This window comes from Neovison vison, chromosome 13 (genome assembly GCF_020171115.1).
Source record: "Neovison vison isolate M4711 chromosome 13, ASM_NN_V1, whole genome shotgun sequence".
Taxonomy (NCBI): domain Eukaryota; kingdom Metazoa; phylum Chordata; class Mammalia; order Carnivora; family Mustelidae; genus Neogale; species Neogale vison.
The window spans coordinates 147,847,851-147,870,998 of NC_058103.1; the positions used below are offsets into that span (position 1 = coordinate 147,847,851).

Sequence of the window (23,148 nt, forward strand, 5' to 3'; positions counted from 1 at the left end):
CACAGACCGCTGAGAGCGTGCTTCCCTCCATCCTCCGGTCTCCCCCTGGGTTTCCAGACGGTTCCTCACCTGTTGTCCTGCGGCGCTGCGGCAGCTACTTCTTCAAGGGCATCGACTGTGGGAAGGACAGAGGCCGATCCGCCGCTCTCCTCTCCCGGGGCCGAGACCCACGGTCAGCAACGCTGCGACGAGGGACCGATGTGGACACGTGGACCGGGTGTGCCGGGAGCGGCGTCCGCGCGCAGGGAGGCGGCGCTGGGGCAGGCTCCGAGGAGACCAGGTGGACGAAAGAAGAGGCGGGCCTGGCTTGCCTCCAGCGGCAGGAACACCACGTGCGAAAACAAAGGGGTGTGCCAAGGCCAGGTGCGAGCGTGGACCAGCAGCTTGGGGAAGAGGGCGCCGGGCTCGGGCAGCGGACTCCTTCCAGCTCGGGGACAGCCTTCGGGGGCCTGACAACCTGCCTCAGCACACAACTCCCGCTGAAACGGACCTTCGAGCCCCTCCACACAACTTTCATTTTTCATAGCCAAATACACGGAGGCTTCAGGGAGGTGAAATGACCCGTCCAAGGTCCCTACTCCGGCCAGCCCTGGGGTCTTGAAGGCCGGTCCGCGGATTTGCCTGCCGCCGGCGCGGTAGCACCGCCCGAGCTCTCCACCCCCAGCTCTGCTCCCCGCCCGGCCGCCCGGCCGCCTCGGTGGACTACAACTCCCACAATGCCCTTGGCCCGGCCTCCCCACCCCACCGTCGGGCTGGGGGCCGGGTTCGCCAGTAGGAGAGCAGGGTTTCCAGGGGGCGTTCTCGGCGGCCAATGAGCGCGGCGGGGGGCGGGCCTCTCCCGTCCATTGTTCTCGGTGCCCCTCGGGCTTGAGCCGCGGAGAGTCCGGAGGGGCCGGGCCGTGCCCGGGGGCGCTTTGGCGCGCGGAGTGGCTGCGGAAGCCCGACCCGGTCTCCCGAGAGGTGAGCCCGGAGAGACGGGCCTGGAGCGGCGCGGGCCGGGGGGTAGCCCGCGGCGAGGGAATAACGGGCCTGGAGCCAGTGCGGGCAGCCCTGCTGGGGGAGGGGTGTCGGGGGCTCTGTCTGCGCCCGCGGGCCGGGGCCCCCGGGTTGACGCGCCCGGTCGGCTCGGCGAACGCACCCGGACCTTGCTCTGGGCTGGTGAGCTCCCTGCACATCCAGCCAGGGGCGCGGGGTTGGGACTGGAAGCCACGCTGGACGGCGTCCCGCCCAGCTGGTCGCTTACAGATGGGGAAACTGAGCTTCCGAGGGGGCGTGTCTTGCCCCGGGGCAGACAGCGAATGAGCTGACCGGGAGCAGTTTTCCCGGGCTCCCAGTCCGGACTTCTGTTATACCTGTGCCTCTCACAGCCCTTCGGTAAATACACATTGAGAGCTTCGGGGTTCCCATTCGATTTGCTTTCTTCTGTTTTTTCCTCCTTCTCTGCCCTCCCCCGCCCCATTTAAAAAAAAAGGGGGGGGGTATCTGAGTTTTTGTGATGTGGTAGTGATTTTTAAAACATGAGTTTTCATTGCTTTTATAGTCTTTATTTTAAATAGTAATTTAACTGCTGTGTACATTTTTAAACGGATTTGGGATCGTACTGTGGTGTTGTGTTTAGCTAGGTTTGTTTTTATCGCTAATTTTCATGTTTATGAAGAGTATCTCAGATTATTAATGGTTAATAATATTTATCAGCAGAATTTAAAAAAATACTTAAAACTACATGCAGCAGAATGCACAGATCTTAAATTTCATACGTATGCTTTGTGCAACCCTCATTAAATCAAGATACAGAACATTTCCAGCACCCCAAACGCTTCTCTGAGCCCCTTCTCAGTCAGTACCCCACCCCCCAAAGGTAGCCATGATTAAATCAGCATAGTTTTAAGTACAGTTTACTGTATGAATGTGGCATAATTCATTACCAATTCCTCTGCTGCTGGTTTTTAAAATGTCAATTTTTAAAAAATTTTTTTGCACTTAGAAACAAGGCTATGGTTTTGTTTACTTGCAAATAAGTTTTTCTTCAAAGATGGGTTTTTTTAAAAGATTTTATTTATTTATTTGACAGAGATCACAAGCAGACAGAGACGGAAGTGGGGTGGGGGAAGCAGGCTCCCTGCTGAGCAGAGAGCCGGATGCAGGGCTTGATCCCAGAACCCTGGGATCATGACCTGAGCTGAAGGCAGAGACTTTAAACCACTGAGCCACCCAGGCGCCCCCAAAGATGGTTATTTTTAAAGATAAATTCCCGAGGGGGCCAAGGCTGCATTGAAGAGCATGAATATTTTAAAACTTCATACTCCTATGGTAAGAATGCAGTTAAGATACTGCCTTCCTGGGCGCCTGGGTGGCTCAGTGGGTTAAGCCGCTGCCTTCGGCTCAGGTCATGATCTCAGAGTCCTGGGATCGAGTTCCGCATCGGGCTCTCTGCTCAGCAGGGAGCCTGCTTTCCCCCTCTCTCTCTGCCTGCCTCTCTGCCTACATGTGATTTCTGTCAAATAAATAAATAAAATCTTTAAAAAAAAAAAAAAAAGATACTGCCTTCCTCGAAGTGAGGCTCAAAGTATCTTGACATCTGATCCATTGCTAATCCTAAAGATGTCCCCTGAAGATAAGGATGGGTATTATTATCTCTACCTATTAAATGGTCAATGAGGTTAAGGGACTGAGTTGTATGTTAGGTCAAGGTCACTCACTCTGAACTGATTTAGGGCAGAATAACTCAGTCCTTCGTCCTTAGGAGGACTCTGAATTTCTGATACTCATTCTTTTGGAAAGAAAATTTGTGTATTTTTTGGTGCTTGTGATTCTTCTTGACTTCCTTTGCCACAGAGAGAGGTTTTTAGGAGTAAGCCATTTTTCCTTTAAGAGGGACAGGAAACTTGTGTTGATTGGCGGATGTAAGACTCACTTGGTGGCCTGACCTGGGCTCCTGTGAGTGAGATCATTGTAGGACAGTCTACTTATTGATTGTGGTTCTCTTTCTCATTTTCCAGCCAGACTACTTGTTGAAATTTGAGGCAGGAGGTGTCTCCTCCATGAGCCTCGCTCTAGAAGATTGAGGTTCAAGGTTAGAGGCCTGGGCGATCTCCCTGGGAAGGTGAATGATGGCTGCAGAGGGGCCGAGAGTAACCAGCTCCCTGAGCCCCTTGGTCCAGGTGCCTCAAGAGGAAGACGAACAGGAGGAGGTCACCACCATGATCCTGGAGGATGACTCTTGGGTGCAGGAAGCTGTATTGCAGGAAGATGGCCCTGAGTCAGAGCCCTTTCCCCAGAGTGCTGGCAAGGGTAGCCCCCACGGGGAGGCCGCCGGAGGGCCGCAGGGTGCACTTGGCCGCCTCCGAGAGCTCTGTCGGCGCTGGCTGAGGCCGGAAGTGCACACCAAGGAACAGATGCTGACCGTGCTACCAAGGGAAATTCAGGCCTGGCTGCAAGAGCATCGCCCCGAAACCAGTGAGGAGGCCGTGGCCCTGGTGGAGGACTTGACCCAGACCCTTCAGGAGGGCGGTAAGATGCTGGGCCCCATGGAGGAGGGCGGGAGCATCCCCCACCATGGAGGAGTGTGGTGTTTGTGGACAAGGAGAGGGTGGTATCCAGGATGGAGGTGGGGACAGCCTGTCCTGCTGCTGCTGTTGCAGGCAACCCGGACATGCTCACCCTTTCTAATGCCCTCGTATGCAGTGGTGGTTCCAGAGTCTCAGTATAGGAGAGCCTTATAGGACTATTCTTGGAGCTATATTTGCGTAATAAGCACAGTGTTTACTTCTTTGTTTATTCAGAGTGGTTGGGAAGCTGATAGAGGTTATGGGGAGGGGGACTGAAGACCATATAAAACGTCCCCTGGCACCCTCCCTTGATTGTGCAATAAACATCCAAATATTTGAAGTTCCAGCAATTTGAAAAACCAGATAATCCTACTTTTTAAGTGTTTATTCTTATGAAACCGAGATCAGTGACAAGTACACCAGCTAGTGACTAGGAACTTGCTATGATATAAAGTCATCGTAAGCTTTTGAGTCGTTTAAAACGTGAGCTCTTTGCCACGGTTACCGTCCGTGTCTCCTGCGTTACTGATATATTCTGGGATCCTGGCACGCCACTTAACTCCTCTGTCTCTATTCTGGTCTTCAGTTGTAGACCGGACTCCCTTGACTACCAGATGTTTCCTTCGCATCTGCCCGTGTCCCTGGGGCTGCTTCAGGACCCACGGATGATGGCTGCCTGGGCACTGATGAGAGCCGCAGAAGTGCAGAGTGAGGAGGGGAGAGGCCGGGAGAGGTCAGAGAGCACGTGGAGCTTGAGCACGAGGTTATAGGCCAGAGTGGGGTTTGCAAAGGTGCAGGGCAGCAGGGAGGGTTTGGCAGCTGAGAAGAAAGGTGGGGGTGGGGAGGGGCCGCACGAAGCTCACTGATTCAGGTGACAGGAAGGGAGGCTGGCTGGTTGGAGTAGAAAGTGTGTTTTTAGGAAGTGGTGGGATGTGGAGTTTGGGGGAAGGGTGGGTGGGGGCTTGAACTGAATGTCGTTGGCCTCAGCAGGTTCTTGAACTAGAGCCCAAGGGGCATGGGAGGAAGTGGAATTTGGCAACAGGATGTAGGTTTGATTCAAGTAGGGAGAGGCCAGCGGCAGGAGAGCAGTCAGGAAGCTGCCTAGACATCAGGCAGCTGGGAGAGGGGTTGGGCAGAGGCGGGGACAGCAGGAGAAGGGGAGGACACTGGACACAGGTAAGAAGAACCAGCAGCGACACTGGCTGACGTTTGCAGGTCCCTTTCTGGTCCGGGCCTTGTTCCTAGCATCCACTATGCAAAACTGACGGACATTTCACCATCTTGGGAGTTAAGTGACTCCCTGAGGATCGCTGAGCTAGTATGAGGCTGAACCAGGATTTGAGCCCATGGGTCTGAGGACATGGCGCACCTTCTTAAGCATTTTATTCCATCTGTGGTACACAGTGATAGTTCTCATGGGGCATTGCAGGCGAGGACTAAGACAAAGCTGTCTAACTCAGAGGCATCTGTCTGGAGGATTCGGAAGACTGGGAAGAGGAGACGGGAAAGGAGGTGGTTTGGGAGCAGAGGCTGTGACCAAGCCTGGGGACATGGGAGGTAGAGGAGTCAAGCTGGCTTTTGGAGGAAGGGACTGACGTTGATGGCCTCCTGTGGGCCCAGCCCTGCCCCTGGCTCCTCACATGTCCATCTGCTCACTATCAGTCCTGGGTGGGGGGGCTGTCATTTTACAGATGAGGAAATGAAAACTCAGCAAGGTCAAGCCCTTACTCAAGGTCACACCCTTGATGGGAGGTGGTGGAGCCGGGATTCAAACTCTGGTCTGTTTGCTTCCACATGTGTTTGGTAGGTTTTATTTGAAGCAAAGTTCCTGGTTTTCTTTGGCCCCTTCACTTTACTCTTCCTATTCAAAAGAAAACAGAAATCTCTTATCCTGTCCTAAAAACTTAAATTACTTGCCTGGTGATGAATGTGACAAGTTTATAAGGAACTTCAAAGTCTTTAGCCAGATACTGTGGAGAGGCCAAAGGGGTTGAGGGCAGAGGAGTGACCTTTCGGGTTGTTGTTTATTTTTATTTTTTTTTCAAAGATTTATTTGAGAGAGAGCAAGCGAACAGGAGTCAGGGAGGGGCGGAGAGAGAGAATCTCAAGCAGGCTCCTCGCTGAGCACAGAGCCCGATTCAGGGCTTGATCCCAGGACCCGTGAGATCATGACCTGAGCCAAAACCTGAGTTGGACACTTAACTGACTGAGCCACCCAGGCACCCCCCGGGGTTGTTGTTTTGTTGGGGAAGTCATGAAGCAGAGCTTCAGGTCTGAGCAGGCCCTCTCCTCCCGGCTGGCTGTGGGTTTGTTAGTCCTCTGGCTAGAGCTTGGCTCTGTCGGTTTCCACTCGCCTAACAAACGAGTCTCCTGACCTTCCCCGTGATTACTCGGAGGAACCTGTGCATTGTCTTCATCCCCTCAAACATTTGTTCCATGTAAACCACTTAACCTCTGTTCTATTCCTCTAGCTCGGGACCTTTGGACGCACTTAGCCAGCACTGGACATTTCAGTGCCTGTTTGGACAGTGGTTATTTAATATTTGATTAACAGGCACCTCTGGGTACTCACATTTCAAGGTTCTTAAAATTGCCATGAAGATGGGACCTGTGCTGCTGGTTTAAATGGTAAAGCTCCTATGTCCCTGTGAGTGTATCCCAAGAATGTGTTCATCCCCACACATGGTGTTTCTGCCCAGAGCTCTGCCAGCGGTCCAGTCTCTTCCCTCTCAGGGCCCCTGCCCCCTTCTACCTGAGTGGCTTAGAAATCATCCCGAGTTTCCTGGTGTCTCCAAATCAAGCATTAGCTCCTTATTCTGCTTGGAACTGGGGCCTTGTGTGACCGCCCCGAGCTGCCCTGCAGCTGCCCGTGGTCCCCCGCTGTTGCCCTGGCTCCATTCAGACCAGATCTTGCTGTGCCTTGAGCAAAGCCTATGCTTTCTAGCGTGCATCTGTGCTCTGAAGTGTTGAGTGGGGATGGCTCTATCCCATCCCCATCTGATAAAATCCTGGATGTCCTGAGTGTATGCCCTTAGAGACCCACTCCAGAAAGCCGTCCTTACTTCTGGCTTCTGGTCTCCCTTCCCTGCTGCCAGCCCCAGCCTCCTGGGAGCACCTCTAAGCCCCTCTCCCCAAAGCCATCTGCCCCAGAGCTTGTGGATTCTCCTTGTCCTTTAGCTTTTGATTATGTTCCATCTTGTTTTCTATTTATATGAATAGCTGTCTCATTTGTTCTAGCAACTTCTAAAATCCAAGAAGGCATGGAACCCGTTTTCTTCTTTCTTTCTGTTCTTCTCTCCCAGCACCGCGCACAGAGCCCCCCACACTGTGGGAGCTCAGTATTGCTGGCGCGAACACACGAACCCTTCCTGCCTACTGGCAGGTATAGAGAGGCTCCTTGCTAGCACGGTCCATGAAGGAGGCAGAAGGATCGCTTCTTTGTTCCAGGCCTTTTCCTTGAGAAAGCCATGCTAAGCTTTTGTTTTAAAACAAAATGGGGTCAAGGCCACATTTGGCAGAACACAGCCTGGCCATGGCCAAGTCTGGAAAGCAGGAGAGATGAGGCTGCAGACCAGGGGGAAGGCTCAGACCAGAGGGCAGCCTGGACAGCTCAGTCCAGCAGCAGAGCCCTTGCTGTCAGTCTCTGGCGTCTTCATTCTTGGAAGCGCCACATGAATGCTTTGTTCAGCCAACCCAGTGAATACTATCATGTTTATTCTATTAATAGAGATATTTTTAAATTTTTTTTTTTTTTTTTGTAATCTCTACCCACAATACGAGGCTAGAACTCACAACCCCGAGATTGAGAGTCAGTCCCATCCCCTTCCGACTGAGCCGGCTAGGCATCGCAAAGGTATTTGTTCATAAAACATGTTTCAAGGATGGAGGCTTGTGCTACTCCCATTCCTCAAATTCCAAAGGCTCAAGGACATCCCTCCCTGTCTGGCCTGAGTACAAACTAGAAGGTGGCCTCTCTGACTGGATGTTGTCCATCTAAAGTGCAGGGATCATGCAGGAGACCAAGGGCATTTCCTTGCGTGGGACAGGTTGTGAGTGGAAACCTTGGGTATGGAGAAGCCACACCCCCAGGGAGGACATGTGCCTTTTGTGCGGGGAAGCTGGCCACGCACCTGCACATTAATACAGGATGGAGCAAATGAACCAGGGAAGGGCATTGATTGCAGGCCTCAGGAGGGCATCACTGGTCCTGTGGAGCCTGTCTCTCCAGGGAAGAGGGTTTTCGGTTGATGTGAGATTGACCCCTGCAGTTTTTGCCTGGAGGCTGTGTGTTCACAGACCCACTGAAAGACAGTTTATGAAAAGCACCGGTTATCTCTACTACTTGTTAGAAAGTCCCAACCTAAACCCAGAACACTTCCTTTTCTTTTTTTTTTCCTGGCAGTTTGGTGAATGACAACGCAGATTGTCCAGGGTAATCCTGAATATGAAATACTTGTCCTTGCGAATCCTCAGAGTGTCTCAGTTCGATTGTGGGTGGCCAGGCCTTACCTCAGACTCCTCTATCCGTCAGCGGCCTGAGGCCGGAAATCGTTTCTCAAATTGTATGGCTCAGTTTGGGGTTCAGAAACTATGGTCACTGTAGAGCTGAGACAGCTTGCGTCTGGACTGTTGTCTGATTGCTCTGCCCAGGGTTTGTGCACCTTTCTTTAAGCGGCGAGCAGAAAGATAGCACTAGAGCCTGCAGATGGGGGGAGTCAGAGGCCCCAGTGGCCTTCCCCGGACCCCCCACCCCCACACCAGTGTGGGGGCAACACCAGGGGAAAGGTGAAATGCTCCTCTCCTGACATACAGATTTGATCTCACAGAAGCTCCACCACCCAAGAAAGAAACTGCTGATGTCAGAGGGGAACAAAGGGGAAATTCTTGGGCTCAAAGTGGATGAACTCTGCTGTGTAAATCCGTGACCCTCGGCGCAGCGTGTGGTCCCTGAGCCCACACCGTCAGCATCCTCTGCACTTGTGTCAGAAATGAACTTCCTGGGCCCCACCCCACACCTACTGCACCAGAAACTTTGGGGTTGGGGCCCCCTACCCTGTGGTTTACCAAGCCCTCCAGGTGGTCCTGATTTAGTCTCCAGTTAGCCAGCTGCTGCGCTAGACCTTTGGTTCTCAAATTTGGCCACACATCAGAATCACTCAGGGTCCCACTCCCAGGGATTCTGATTTTCTGGTTCCACTGGCATGGGGTGTGGCCCAGGCGAGGAAATTTTTGAAAATTCCCAGATGGCCCTAAGCCGCAGCCAAGTGTCAAAACCACCGCTTAGAGCCTTGTTACTCAAAGTGTGGTCCACGGACCAGTGGTGCCGGTGTCACCTGCAGCTTGTTTGGAAAGCACGCTTAGTCTCACCCCACCCCACAGGAAGCAGAACCTGCATTCAGCAAAATCTCTGGGTGATTCGCCTGCACTTTGAAGTGTGAGAAGCACTGCTCTAGCCTAGAGGGGAGTGGACGTTGTCAACTTCAAACCTCCTCTTATCCAACAGCTGAGCCCAAGTCACAGCTGACCTCCCCAGGCATCCGTAGCCCCACCTGGCTTGGGGCAAGCACAGGCAACAGGTTACCTAGCCTGCCTTTGCTGCCCCAGAAATGCTCCCTTCTTGCCAACAATGAGCAAGTGCATGCATTTTTCATAACAAGACAGGGAACAGAGAGTGTTGGGGCGTTTGGAGAGGTGTTTGTCTTTTTAAAGCTATGATTCTCAGTTTCAAAACAAAAATCACCTTTAAGTCACTGGAATATTTGCAGTGTAGACCTTACAGAGCTCTGAGAGGGATGTAATGTTCTAACTGTAGAATGTTTGGCAATCATTCATTTAAACCAATAACAGAGCCCCTTGCCGTTGTTATCAGAGGCCAATCTCTCAGGCAGCCTGAGTGCATGGGGAACAGTGCTCCCAGGCACCAGAGCGCCCTGATGGGGAGAACCCTGCCCGGGAGGAAGCTGGGTGAGAATCACACCTGCACTTCAGGCCCATGGCTCTGACCATGGCGTTGAGACACTGTGGTGTGTCCGAATCAGGTGGGCTTCGCCAGAATTTGGAGTCTAACCCACACCAACGTGCCAGAGTCTGCGACTGTTTAGTTCATTTTTCTAAATCAATCACAGTAAATTCAGGTTTATCTACCCACTGATATCTGTTTTCCTCACACTCATCATGATATGCTTTCAGCGTGAGTGAGGAAGAGCAGGCGTCTGGCTGGGCAGGGGCATGCACAGCCCTGAGAGCAGCTGTGTGGAGGTGCGAGTGAGTCCCCTGTGGAGGTCGGGGCCGGCGCGGAAGGTCCAACCACCACTGCTTTAGCCTCAGCCTGACTGTGGCTTTTGTTTACTAACCCAGAAGGGAAGGAAGAGGGCCTAAGGCAATTCAGCGACAGGTTCAGTGAATGGCCTTTGGACAGCGGTCTCACCATTTCTAAAATACGAACATTGGACCCTTACTTCTTAACTTACACAGAACTAGATCTCTGCCTCACAAGTGACAAATTTCTGGTAGATTATAGAGCTCGACTCTAAAAGACCTGGAATAACATGTAGGAAGAATGTGTTTATAATCCTGTGGTGAAGGACTTCTTAAGCAAGACAGTGATCTTCAAAGCTGGATTGGACTCAGGAAAACAGAAAAGTCCTTTATATAAAAAAGGTACCGTGAACAAAGTTAAAGACAATACACCAACTGGAAGGGAATATTTACAACAAAATCTGCAAACAGCAGATAATAGTCAAACACCGTTGATCTGGGGGCGCCTGGGTGGCCTAGGTCATGATCCTGGGATCATGATCTCAGGGTCCTGGGATGAAGGCCCCGGTGTCAGGCTCCCTGCTCAGCAGGGAGTCTGCTTCCCCTTCCCCTCTTGTCCCTCTCCTCCCCTCCACCTCCATCCAACCCCCCAAGGTTACACACGCTCTCTCTCTAAAATAAGTAAATCTTGGGACATCTGGGTGGCTCAATTTGTTAAGCATCTGCCTCCTGCTCAGGTCATGATCTTGGGGTCCTGGGACCGAGTCCTGCATCGGGCTCCCTGTTCAGTGGGGAGTCTGCTTCTCCCTCTCCCTCTACCCCTGCTTATGTGCGTTCTCTTTCTCTCTGACAAATAAATAAAATCTTTAACCAAGTAAATAAATAAATAAACAAATCTTTAACAACAGCAATAAAAAGCCCTTGATCTGTAAGAGCTTCTGTAGTCCCTAAGAAAAGTCAGTGCAGTGGAATGAAAGATAAAAGATATGAATGGGCAATTTAGAAATGTAGAAAAGTGAATTATAACTTTATGAAACCACATGTTCCACCTTAACGACTGATCAGGGAAGTACTCATTAATTCTTTTGCCTACTGGACCATCAGAAATTTAATAGAGTGTTTCTGGGAAGTCTCTGCCTTTCTGAGCATTTATTTAATCTTCTAAAACTTATTTCAGTTAGTAGGTAATATCATCTATTTTAAATTTGATAGAGTACCTAAAATTATGAGCCATGTATTATTCTCTTCTGACCGTGATAAAATTTACATGACATAAAATTTGCCATTTTTTAAAAAAAGATTTTATTCGTTATTTGACAGAGAAAGACAGCTAAGGAGGGAACATAGGCAGGGAGAGTAGAAGAAGGAGAAGCAGGCTCCCCACGGAGCAGGGAGCCCGAAGTGGGTCCTGATCCCAGGACCCTGGGATCATGACCTGAGCTGAAGGCAGACATGTAACTAACGCCTGAGCTACCCAGGCACCCCAATTTTAATCATTTTTATGTGTACAGTTCACAGGCATTAAATTATTCATATCGTTGTACGACCACCACCACCATCCATCTTCAGCACTGTTTCCTTTTCTCAAACTGAAACTCTGCCCAGGATAGAACTCCCCATTCCTCCCTCCCTCCCTTGTAGCCCCTGGCACCCACCATTCTAATTTCTCTCACTATGATAAATATGACCGCTCTAGGTACCTCATATGGAGGAATCGTACAATATTTATCCTTTTATGGCTGGCTTATTCTTTCACTTAGCATAATGTCCTCAAGGTTCATCCATGTTGAACCATGGGTCAGAATTTCATTCCATTTTAAGGCTGAATAATATTCCATTCATTCATTTGTTGATAGACCTTTGGTTTTTCAGCATTTGGTTATTATGAATAATGCAGGAACATGGATGTAAGAAAACCTGTTTGAGTCCCTGCTTTCAGTTCTTTTGGATGTGGACCCAGCTGTGGAATTATTAGATCATATGATAATTCTGTGTTTAATTTTTGGAGGAGCCACCATACTGTTTTTCATAGTGGCTACACCATTTTGCATTCCCACCAGCAATGCACAAGGGGAGAGTCATATATATATATATATATATATACACACACACATACATACACACACATATGTATGTGTGTGTGTGTACATACCTATATATATATTTAAGATTTACTCATTTATTTTGAGAGAGAGAGACACCACATCAAGAGTGGGGTGAGGGGGGGCGCCTGGGTGGCTCAGTGGGTTAAGCCGCTGCCTTCGGCTCAGGTCATGATCTCAGGGTCCTAGGATCGAGTCCTGCGTCGGGCTCTCTGCTCAGCAGGGAGCCTGCTTCCTCCTCTCTCTCTGCCTGCCTCTCTGCCTACTTGTGATCTCTGTCTGTCAAATAAATAAAATCTTAAAAAAAAAAAAAAAGAGTGGGGTGGGGGAGAGGGAGAGAGGGAGAGACAGAATCTCAAGCAGACTCCACACTGAGTGCGGAGGCCAAGTAGGGCTTGATCCCAAGACCCTGAGATCATGATGCAAGTGAAAGCCAAGAGTCCTATGCCCAACGAACTGAGCCACATGGGCAGCCCAAGAATGATATATTCTTTTAAGTCTATTTCAAGGATGCATTTCTTAAGATTTACTTATTTGAGAGAGCATGAGCAAGAGGGATAGAGGGAGAGAGAATCTCAAGCAGACTCCAGGTGGAGCAGCTGAGTGCAGAGCCCGATGCAGTCTTGCTTCTTTGTCTAGCAAAAGAAGATTCGGCTGGTCCTTAAGCCACTGACAGGGCAGGGGGGTTATTGGGTCTGGATTCTCTGCAGTGAGGTGGTAGAAAATAATCACAAAAATTAAGTATCACATCGAAAGGCTTTACAATTAGAAAAGAAGTCTCATATTTCTATCTAATAGTTGGGATGCTGTTTTTGTTTACATTTAAATCTTTGACCAATTTGGATTTTTCCCGTATGGGCTCTAACTTCAGATTTTTTTCCATTTGGCCTCACCAGTCAGTCCAGCATCATTTATTGAACATTAATTGAATGTTGTGCCTTTTTTCTGTGGATTTGAGAGGCTGTCCTTGTCAGATGTTCAAGTTCTAGTGAAAAAAAAATTCTTTAAAAAAAAATTAAAATTTTTAAAAAATATTTTATTTATTTATTTGACAGAGAGATTGCAAGTAGGCAGAGCGGCAGGCAGAGAAAGGCAAGCAGCTCCCTGCTGAGCAGAGAACCCAATGTGGGGCTTGATCTCATGATCCTGAGATCATGACCTGAGCCGAAGGCAGAGGTTTAACCCAGTGAGCCACCCAGGTGCCCCTAGCGTCACTAAATTCTTGTTTCTTTTCTGCTCATCTGTCTATTCATGTGCCACCTGTGTTCAGTTCTGAATTCACATGACTACTGAGTCTGTTTCTAGAGTGTTCTTGTTGTTTCTCTGGTCTTACTGTCTATCAGTGTTTTCGTTCCTGAGATCTATAGTATGTTTGAACATCTGACAAAGATAGTCCCTCTCCTCCCAACCCCTGGTCTCAGTGAGTAATCCTGTCTTAATGTTTTAAAGTTTTTTGTTTGTTTGTTTTGTTTTTTTTAGTTGTCTCTACACCCAATGTGGCTCACTCATGACCCTGAGGTCAAGAGTTTCATGCTTTACCACCAGAGCCAGCCAGGTGCTCCTTAAGGTTGATTTTTGCTCTGGGAGACACTTGCATACACTTTGGGTGCTTGAGTTGCCAATTTTAAATGGTACACTTTGAGGTTAGGGTTAGGGAGGCAATCCATGAACATATATCAGTCAATGAACATATCCTCTGTCCCACCTTCTCTCAATCCCGGATTTGGCTAGAGTACCATTTCTACATTGCTGGGTAGCCCCCACATTCTCTTCTCATTGTAATGGCCACAGTCATTTGAGACTTCGTTCTGAAGTCTGGTGTATCCAGTGCTCACCCCCAGCTTGTTTGCTCAAGTTCCCTTCATCTCGTGGTGGACCGAAGCTCACTTCCTAGTAGTTCCCTCTCGAAGGGCTCATAGGAACCATATTCTGAGAATTTGTGCATATTCAGTTGTTTACCTGCCAATGTGATACTTTAAGGATGTTTTTGTTGAACACAAAATCCTGGGCATCCCTTTTCTTTTCTTGTCTGCCTTGTGTCTGCAGATGTGAATGTCACTATAGAGAAGTCTGAGCCCAGGTGGTTCTCTTGCCCCGAATAAGTGATTCGAGACTTTTGCCTCATGTCCCATCTCATCACTAACCTCTGGAGTAGTCTTCCTAACACAGTGCACCTTCCCAGGGTCCTTGTAGCTTCCTACGTTCATGTTTGTTCTGTGCCTTTGGTCTAGTTCCCCTGTTTGAGAATTCCAGTTATGTGTAGATGGACTCTCCTTTAGTCCAACTTCTCTTTCCATCCTTCTCGTTAATCCCTTTGTCCTCCTCATTCCGGTTTTCTTTCCAGGCTCTTCTCGGCCCTCCTTTTCCCTTTCTGCTTGCCAGCGTACCTATCCTCCTTTGCACTCCTCCTCCTGCGCTCTGGTCTCGGGATTTCCTCTGCTTTTCCTCATCCTGCCATATCCCACTCCATCTTTTCCTGCTGTCTCCCTGTCTCTTCCAACTTTTACTGTGGGGTCTTCCTGGAAGCACTTGTTTCTCTTAATGTTTATTTCTCCCTTTTTTTTTTTTTTTTTTCTTCAGAGAAAGAGAGTGTACACAGGGAGGAGGGGGGCAGAGGGAGAGAGAGAATTCTTTTTTTTTTTTTTTAAAGATTTTATTTATTTATTTGACAGACGGAGATCACAAGTAGGCAGAGAGGCAGGCAGAGAGAGAGGAGGAAGCAGGCTCACCGCCAAGCAGAGAGCCCGATGCGGGGCTCCATCCCAGGACCCTGGGACCATGACCCGAGCCGAAGGCAGAGACTCAACCCACTGAGCTACTCAGGCACCCCGAGAGAGAGAATTCTTAAGCAGACTCCCAGCTAAGAGGGGAGCCCGAGGTGGGGCTTGATCTTGTGACCTGAGCTGCCACCAAGAGTCAGAGGCTACTCTGACTGAGCCACACAGGAGCCCCTTGTTTATTTTGATTTTAATGCGTGAAAAATGTCACCTTCTCAGTCATAATTGCCATGACTAATGTGTGAGGGTCAAAGGCTCTCTCCTTTCTGCTTTAAAGAAACAAAGCTTCCTACAGAGGATGGTCGTCTGGGGGATTCTGGCTGTAGAAGCACCTCCCGTGCTTCTCTGAACCGGAGAAGCCAGCCCTGTTGGCCCCAGTTCCTGAATGCCCTGGTGCTCTTGAGGGAGACTCCCTTACCTTCAGGAAGTGATTTTCTGCCTCAGCTTTTTTAATATCCTTTTTTTTTTTTTTTTTAAATTAAATAAGCTCCACGCCCAGTGTAGAGCCCAAGGCGGGGCTTGAACTTAGGAGATCAAGACCTGAGCTAAGGTAAAGAGTCAGATGCTCAACCAACTGAGCCACCCAGGCGCCCCCTCCGCCTGTACTTTTTGAGGTCAGCTGCCCCTCAGTTCTAGCCCCCTGCCCCTCCCCCCACACCACTTTCCACGCTCGTTCTCTTCACTTCCTGCCGCATTGGCCTCTGCCCTATCTCAGCGGTTTCTGGAAGCCCTTGTATGTATTTTGGTGTCTGCAAATTAATCTTCCTCCTAATCTCACTGCTTATGCAGTTTGAGTTTTTGTTTGTTTTCCCTGTTGCTTCTGAGTTCATTCCAGAACGTACCAACCAGTTCTTCTGATTTTAAGGCAGTGGAAAACCTTATCAGATAATGTTCCTGTTCTGAAGAGAACAATTTCTAAAGTCTTTTTTTTTTTAATGATAAAAAATGATTTATTGAGGCATTTGGGTGGCTCAGTCATTGAGCATCTGCCTTCGGCTCAGGTCATGATCCCAGGATCCTGGGATTGAGCCCACATCGGGCTCTGTGCTCAGCAGGAAGTCTGCTTCTCCCTCTCCCACGCTCCCTGCTTGTGTTCCCTCTCTCTCTGTCTCTCTCTGTCAAATAAATAAAATCTATAAATAAAAAATAAAAAATTTTAAAAGGCTGCTTTCTTAAAAAAAAAAGATTTATTTATCTGAGAGAGTGCAGAGTAAGCAGGGGGAGGGACAGAAAGAAAGAAAGAGAGGAACTTAAGCAGACTCCCCGCTGAGCTCAGAGCCCAAGACCTGGAGTTCGATCTCACAACTCTGAGATCAGACCTGAGCTGAAACCAACTGTCAGAGGCTCAATGGACTGATCCACCCAGGTGCCCCTACTGGTCACTTTAAGAAATGTTTTTGGTAGTATTCACTTGCAGAAAATAAATCAGGGTCTCTGCCTGAAGGACCCTGTAGAAGAGGGTGCGAGCCGACCTCTGTGCTAGAAACTTGCAAAACCCTGTTGCAGGAGGTCGTAGAAGTGCAGGACTCTGGGTCCTGGCCATGTGGGGGCATGCACTGTGCCCCTTGTGCCTGTATCTGTCCCCTGGATGGACACCTGGAGCCACAGATCACCAGCAGCATGTGTGTTACTGGGCATGAAGTGGAATCACAGGCCTACTTGTACGGTTAAATACAATCTGCTGTGGACCGACAGATAACTAGAACCCAGAGCTTGCCTGAGGGTATGGCAGTTTTTATCTTGTGCACCTACAGAAATTTACCTTCACCTACAGAAACTAATAATCACTGAATCGACCATCCAACTTTAAATAAACTATTAGCTTCAGTGATGGGAATGTCACTAGGATCTCGTGTAATTATTTTACTAATGGTCTTTCCTGTTATGGATGGATGTGCTTTCTCTGGAGGTCTGATGTTAGGTGCTAGGAATAATCAGGCTGTCATCCTGATCAAGAAATCATTGATTTATTTCTGTACACCCTACAGAATTCCAAAAAAAGAAGTGAAGACAACTTACAGAAAGAGAGCATAAGGGTGCTCGCTTGCAACACATACACTAAAATTGAAATAATAAAGGAAAGATTAGCCAAAGAAGGAGGGAGGCTGGGAGGGAGAGAGGGAAGAAGAAAGGGAGGTGGAGGGAGGGAGGGAGCAAGCACAAGGAAATTATAGCAGAAAATGAAATACTGGGAGGGGAAAAATGAAAGAACCTGGGCTGTACAGACATCCAGTATTCTCTCTGAGCGTGTGGCTCCAAGCTTCCAAGGAGGCAAGGCAGAGAGGGCACCACAAGTGGAGCCGTGAGGCAAACACATGAGTGGCTCAGAACAGCAATGCTGTTGGGAATGTCGGTGAGAGGGAAATTTCCTTCTTGTTCATCAAGAGGACATTGTGTTGCATAAACAGTGTTGCCAACAACTCCCTGGCAGTGTTAACATTCCTGACAGCCATTAATTTCTGATGACACTTCTCAGACTGTTCGTGACTGTTGGCTAGAGCCATGAAATCAACATGTGGCTCAGTTTCTATGGGCCTCAGAACAGTGAGGTCCAGGCTCACCGCTCTCCACGGCTGGATCCTGGAATAAAATTCAGGGTCTCTCAGTGAAGGAAGGAGACACATATGTTGTCAGCAATATGCCCTCCTGATTTCTTTCTTTCTTCATACTTCTTTTTTGTTGTTGTTTTTAAAGATTCCACTTATTTATTTGAGAGAGACAGCATGCAAGAAAGCACAAGCAAAGGGAGGAACAGAGGGCGAGGGAGAAGCCAACTCCCCACTGAACAGGGAGCCCAATGAGGGACTCGATCCCAGGACCCTGAGATCACAATCCAAGCTAAAGGCAGATACTTAACTGAGCCACTCGGGTGCCCCCTCCTGATTTCTTCCACCAAAATGTTTGAAAAGTGTTGGGCAGCAGAATTTGACAAGTTTCTGGCTGGTAGGTATTTTATATTACTGACGGGAGGTCCAACCGTAAGCTCCTACTGCAGATACATTTTAAGGCTCTTCTAACTGCCCACTTGTCATCGTATAGACACCTTGAGTCCTTGTTGCAGGGCCCTGTCATCTTGTTTGGGTCTTACTTATTATAATCTAATAAGATTATAAACACAGGATATACTGTAATGGGTGAAATTATTATATTTGCTCTTTTTGAAAGGAGACTGAGCTTTAGGGAAATTTCTCTGGTACCAATGAAAAACGCTTTCATTCATTCTCCAAATTTAATTGAGTACCTGCCATGGTGAGTATTGGGGGTCACTGTGTACCCTGTTGCTTTCCGTTGAGTAGGATTTTTAGATTCCCACCTGACTTCACTTCCCAATGGACAAACAGGTACAGACCTACAACCCAAATCTTTAAGACTTAGAAATTCTGGGTGATCACCGAGCGGGAATAAGTTCTGACTAGATAAGCACGAAGAAGGAAATGAACCTGTTTTTAAAAAGTTTTGAGGATTGGGACGCCTGGGTGGCTCAGTTGGTTAAGCAGCTGCCTTCGGCTCAGGTCGTGATCCCGGCGTCCTGGGATCGAGTCCCGCATCAGGCTCCTTGCTCGGCAGGGAGCCTGCTTCTCCCTCTGCCTCTGCCTGCCATTCTGTCTGCCTGTGCTTGCTCTCTTGCCCTCTCTCTCTCTCTGATAAATAAATAAAATCTTTAAAAAAAATTTATTAAAAAAAAAGTTTTGAGGATCCTTTAGCTTCTTAATTTTCATTAGTTTAAGTTTTTAAATATTTCACTCAGATTTCCTTTCCTTCTCTCATCATTACAGGAAATTGAGTATAAATCCTATGTCTTTCTTCACTGTTTCAGATTTTGAGATCCAGAGTGACAATGGGGAGAACTCCAATCAGGATCTTTTTGAGGACGCCGAGCCACATGAGATGTTCTCAGAAATGCCAGAAGGGGAAGGCATTCCGCAATCCGACTGGGAAAGTGACTCTGAGAGAGACTGTGGCTCCAGGGGGCCAAAGGGGAATGCCCCGAGTGGGGACCACAGGGAGGTGCCCACTCAGGGCAGGGAAGTCGGGCAGCTCATCGGCCTTCAGGGCACCTATCTGGGTGAGAAGCCCTACGAGTGTCCCCAGTGTGGGAAAACCTTCAGCCGGAAATCCCACCTGATCACCCATGAGCGGACCCACACGGGAGAGAAATATTACAAATGCAATGAATGCGGGAAAAGCTTTAGCGATGGTTCCAACTTCAGCAGACACCAAACCACCCACACGGGGGAGAAACCTTACAAATGCAGAGACTGTGGGAAAAGCTTTAGCCGGAGTGCAAACCTCATCACCCACCAGAGGATCCACACGGGAGAAAAGCCCTTCCAGTGTGCCGAGTGTGGCAAGAGTTTCAGCAGGAGCCCCAATCTTATTGCCCACCAGCGAACCCACACGGGTGAGAAGCCCTACTCGTGCCCTGAGTGTGGGAAGAGCTTCGGCAACCGGTCCAGCCTTAACACACACCAGGGCATCCACACAGGCGAAAAGCCGTACGAGTGCAAGGAGTGTGGGGAGAGCTTCAGCTATAACTCCAACCTGATCCGGCACCAGCGGATCCACACAGGCGAGAAGCCCTACAAGTGCGCCGAGTGCGGGCAGAGGTTCAGCCAGAGCTCAGCGCTCATCACACACCGGAGGACACACACTGGCGAGAAGCCCTACCAGTGCGGTGAGTGCGGCAAGAGCTTCAGCCGCAGCTCCAACCTGGCCACACACCGCCGCACACATCTGCTGGAGAAGCCCTACAAGTGCGGCGAGTGTGGCAAGAGCTTCAGCCAGAGTTCCAGCCTCATCGCGCACCAGGGCACGCACACTGGCGAGAAGCCCTATGAGTGCCTGACGTGCGGGGAGAGCTTCAGCTGGAGCTCCAACCTCCTCAAGCACCAGCGAGTTCACACTGGCGAGAAGCCATACAAGTGCACTGAGTGTGGCAAGGGCTTCAGCCAGCGCTCGCAGCTTGGGGTGCACCAGCGGACGCACACTGGCGAGAAGCCCTACCAGTGCCTAATGTGCGGCAAGAGCTTCAGCCGGGGCTCCATCCTGGTCATGCACCAGCGCGCCCACTTGGGGGACAAGCCCTACCGCTGCCCCGAGTGTGGTAAGGGCTTCAGCTGGAACTCCGTCCTCATCATCCACCAGCGCATTCACACGGGGGAGAGGCCCTATAAGTGCCCTGAGTGTGGCAAGGGCTTTAGCAACAGCTCTAACTTCATCACTCACCAGAGAACGCATGCCAAAGACAAAGCCTACTGAGCTAGCTGAGGGCCAATGGAGAGGGCGATCAGGGCCCAGCCATGATGCCCCCAAATGGTGACATCCCTCCAGGAAAGCCATTCTTCCCAAGAGGTCTCTAGGAACATGGGCCAGAATCTCACCCTCGCTCATCCCCGATTCTAATATTTGCTGCCATCTTAGTGCGTGGAGTCACACCCCCAGAGCAGAGGAGGGGAACTGAAGGCCGCAGAGTTGGGTCTCTTTCCGTTTTGTTGCATGACACGCGATTGGCTTCCTCTCTCCTGGTCCTCCAGGCCTCAGTTTCCCCTTTGGTAGCACAGGGGGAGTCTTTCTCGTGGGGGACAGAAGACAGCATGGCCCACAGCCCAGGCTGAGGCCTCAGAAATACTGGAAAATGACAGGTGCGGTCTGGTAGTTCTGCCGCCCCTTGGTCAGGCTAAGGTGCCTTCACCAGCAGCTCCTGCTGTGCCAGGCTGTTAGGTCAGAAGCGGCTCTCCCTGGCCTTGTGTCCTGGGCTTTGATTCTCAAATCAAAGGTCAAGGTAGATGGATTTTTCCAACTCTGAGTCAGCCAGAGGAAGGTAAAGCCCTTTTCTATTTGTAGAAAGTGTCAGGGACCCAGAGACTGGAGGGAGTATGGCCTGGAACCAGTGTCCCCATAGCCTTTCCACTGATAAGAGTTGAACAGCACCCACCAGGGAGGGTAGAAACTGAGGAGATGCACACCTTTGCTTGTGTCTCTGCTTACTGTCTTATGGTAAGTTGGATGCCAGGGGAATGCACTAGTTTTTGTGGGGTTTTGTTTTTTGAATGGGAAATCAGGGACCGCCAGCCACCTACTGCTGGTGGGTGGTGGGTTCTCTGAGGGTGAAACAGTCCTGCACCCTTCAGGGTTGGCTTGTGTCCTCACCCCCACAGATACTAGCCCCCAAATCATCTCTCTATGCACTTGTCATTCCCCTGTTCTTGTTTTTATTTTATATGAGCAAGTCTAGAATTCTGTCTGGTAGCTTTTGTATACTTTCATATTTTTAAGGAAGTGTTGATTCTGGGGACAGAATCTGTCCTCTGGACAGATCTGAGCTTGAAATAGAAGTTGTCCTACAGGTGTCATCCTTGATCGTGGGATGCTACCAGGGCTTTGTTCTTGGGTCCTTGAGCCTTGAAACCATAAAGACCAGGGGATGATAGCAGGTCAAGGTGTTTGTTATAAGGAAGAAGAGAACAGAGAAGGTGTTTCTGGGAAATATGAAACCACCTCCTCTAGTGCATAGAGCCTGTGCTCACAACGGGCCTTGGTTCTTATAGAATGGATGCTCAATATTTCCTAATAAAATAGAGTCCCATTCTTTTCCTGCATCTGCCTTTCAATGTGAACTTGACTGTTAACCAACCCACACCTCATTTTCCACCCACTCACCTCCTGCCATAGGCTGAAAGTGGTCCAAGACCTTCAAGGAGTAAAAATCAGTGGCTTTAAAGAATACACCTTTGGTGAACCAAGACCTATGTGCTTGACCTGTGCACACATCTGTCCACTGTCCTTTGCCAACTGTGCATTCATTCAGTCTGTCAACCAAGACTTGGAGTGGCAGCTGTGGCAGCTTTAGCTAAGGAGCCAGGTGGCCACCTAAGAATGTCATTGGGAATCATCTCTATCCAGAATCAATTAGATTAGATACAAAAAGGACATTTCTAAGCTCAGCAGTGATGGTTGTTAAACCAAACCATGAAGGCTGTGAGATCCCCATCATTAATCCCATTCCTTCACTTCCATTTAGCAAACACTAAGGACTTAAGTACCATCACTGTGCTAGGTACTAGGGAAAGGTGATGAGCAAGAAATCCCATTACCCGTCTCCATCAAGTTCTTACAGGAGGAATAATCCCATCTGTCTGGGAAGCTACAAGAAACATTCAAGGGAGAATGGATAGGGTGCTTTCCTAGCTGAAAATAAGTTCTGGGATTTGGGTTGTAGAAGATACTGGCTCTCTTCTTCCCCCAAGTCTCAACGTAAGAAAAGAACCGACATTAAGCTTTGCAAAACTTTCTGTTTTACTCCTCTCTACCTGGTAGGCACACAAAATATCTTAGAAAAAGGACACAAGATCAGGCTGGACCCACAATGGGAAATGACACACTGTGGTCCTAGAAAGGTCGGGAGTCTTTTGCTTCCCGTCCTGCTTGCCCATGAAGCTGGTCTGCTGAGGCAGGGAGGGCGTGACACATACAGGCCTTCATGCCACTCAGTGTGGGATGGGAGGGCAGAGCCTTCTTCCCTAAAAGCCGTCAGGAAGCCCTGGTCTCCTCGGCAGATCTATTACCACCATGTCATGGCTCTCAATTCAGTTATGCCTGTGTTTCTGTACCAAGAACATCTCCCCTAAATGTACATGCCTTTACGGACTGAGGTTTTGTTCCCAGTTTGTTCTGAGTTCATGGGAACAGCCTTGGGACAGTTAAACATTTATAATAAGGGCCTCCTGGATGGTTCAGTTAAGTGTCTTGACTTTTGGTTCTGGCTCAGGTCATGATGAGTCTCATCGAGGAGCCTGCTCAGCGGGGAGTCTGCTTCCCCCATCCACCCCCCTGCCACACCCCCACAGCACTTTCTCTAATACGTAATAAATGGTAAAAAGAAAACAAAGAGTGATGCTTTACCATCAGCAAGTTCCCCATGCCCATTCTGGCAGGTCTCTGTGTCTTGCCCACTTCCCTCTCCTGGGCCCTACAGGGGCTGCTTTGTACCCTTCAGGCCTCTTCCTGAGACCCAGTCAACTCCTAGGCTCGGCGCCCCTTCCTGGAGAACATGTCAGGAACTTCCCTCAGCATCCCAGGCCCAGAGCAGCAGCAACAACACAGTGCGCGCCTCACTTCCGTCCTCCTGGCTCAGCCTGGAGATGGGCATTCAGGGTGGCTGAGACCCATCTCCGCCTGTGTTAGCCTTCACTTTTCTCCTTCCCTGGTTTCCAGTTTCTACCAGGTTCATCCCGTAGCTTACGTGCCACAGTCATTTGTTCTTAGAGCCACAGACCCAGTATGTCCAGAAGCCACCTCCCTGTGGGCCTCCCTTGCATCTCTGAGCAGCACCGCCTCACCCGGCCTCGCCCAACACCAAACCTTCCCAGGTCCTCTAACACTCCTTCCTCGCTTGCCTCCCTCAGAGCCCTCAGGAATCTGGCTCTACAGATCCCGTCTCCCTATTAACACCTCCCAGCTCCC

At 49.6% G+C, this 23,148-nt stretch overlaps 1 protein-coding gene across 1 annotated transcript; it reads left to right on the forward strand.

The window, feature by feature from the left end:
• The first annotated feature begins 888 nt into the window (after positions 1–888).
• Positions 889–22,443, forward strand: ZSCAN2 (zinc finger and SCAN domain containing 2). The gene is made up of 3 exons (XM_044230361.1): positions 889–960; positions 3,000–3,510; positions 18,503–22,443. The coding sequence occupies exons 2-3, from the start codon at positions 3,108–3,110 to the stop codon at positions 19,942–19,944; spliced, it is 1,845 nt and encodes a 614-aa protein (XP_044086296.1). The 5' UTR covers positions 889–960; positions 3,000–3,107; the 3' UTR covers positions 19,945–22,443.
• The last annotated feature ends 705 nt before the right edge of the window (positions 22,444–23,148 follow it).

Coding starts and splice junctions, on each gene's coding strand:
- ZSCAN2 (XM_044230361.1), top strand. CDS start 3,108: ATGATGGCTGCAGAGGGGCCGAGAGTAACCAGCTCCCTGAGCCCCTTG. Junction 3,511..18,502: donor CCAGACCCTTCAGGAGGGCG/GTAAGATGCTGG, acceptor TCACTGTTTCAG/ATTTTGAGATCCAGAGTGAC.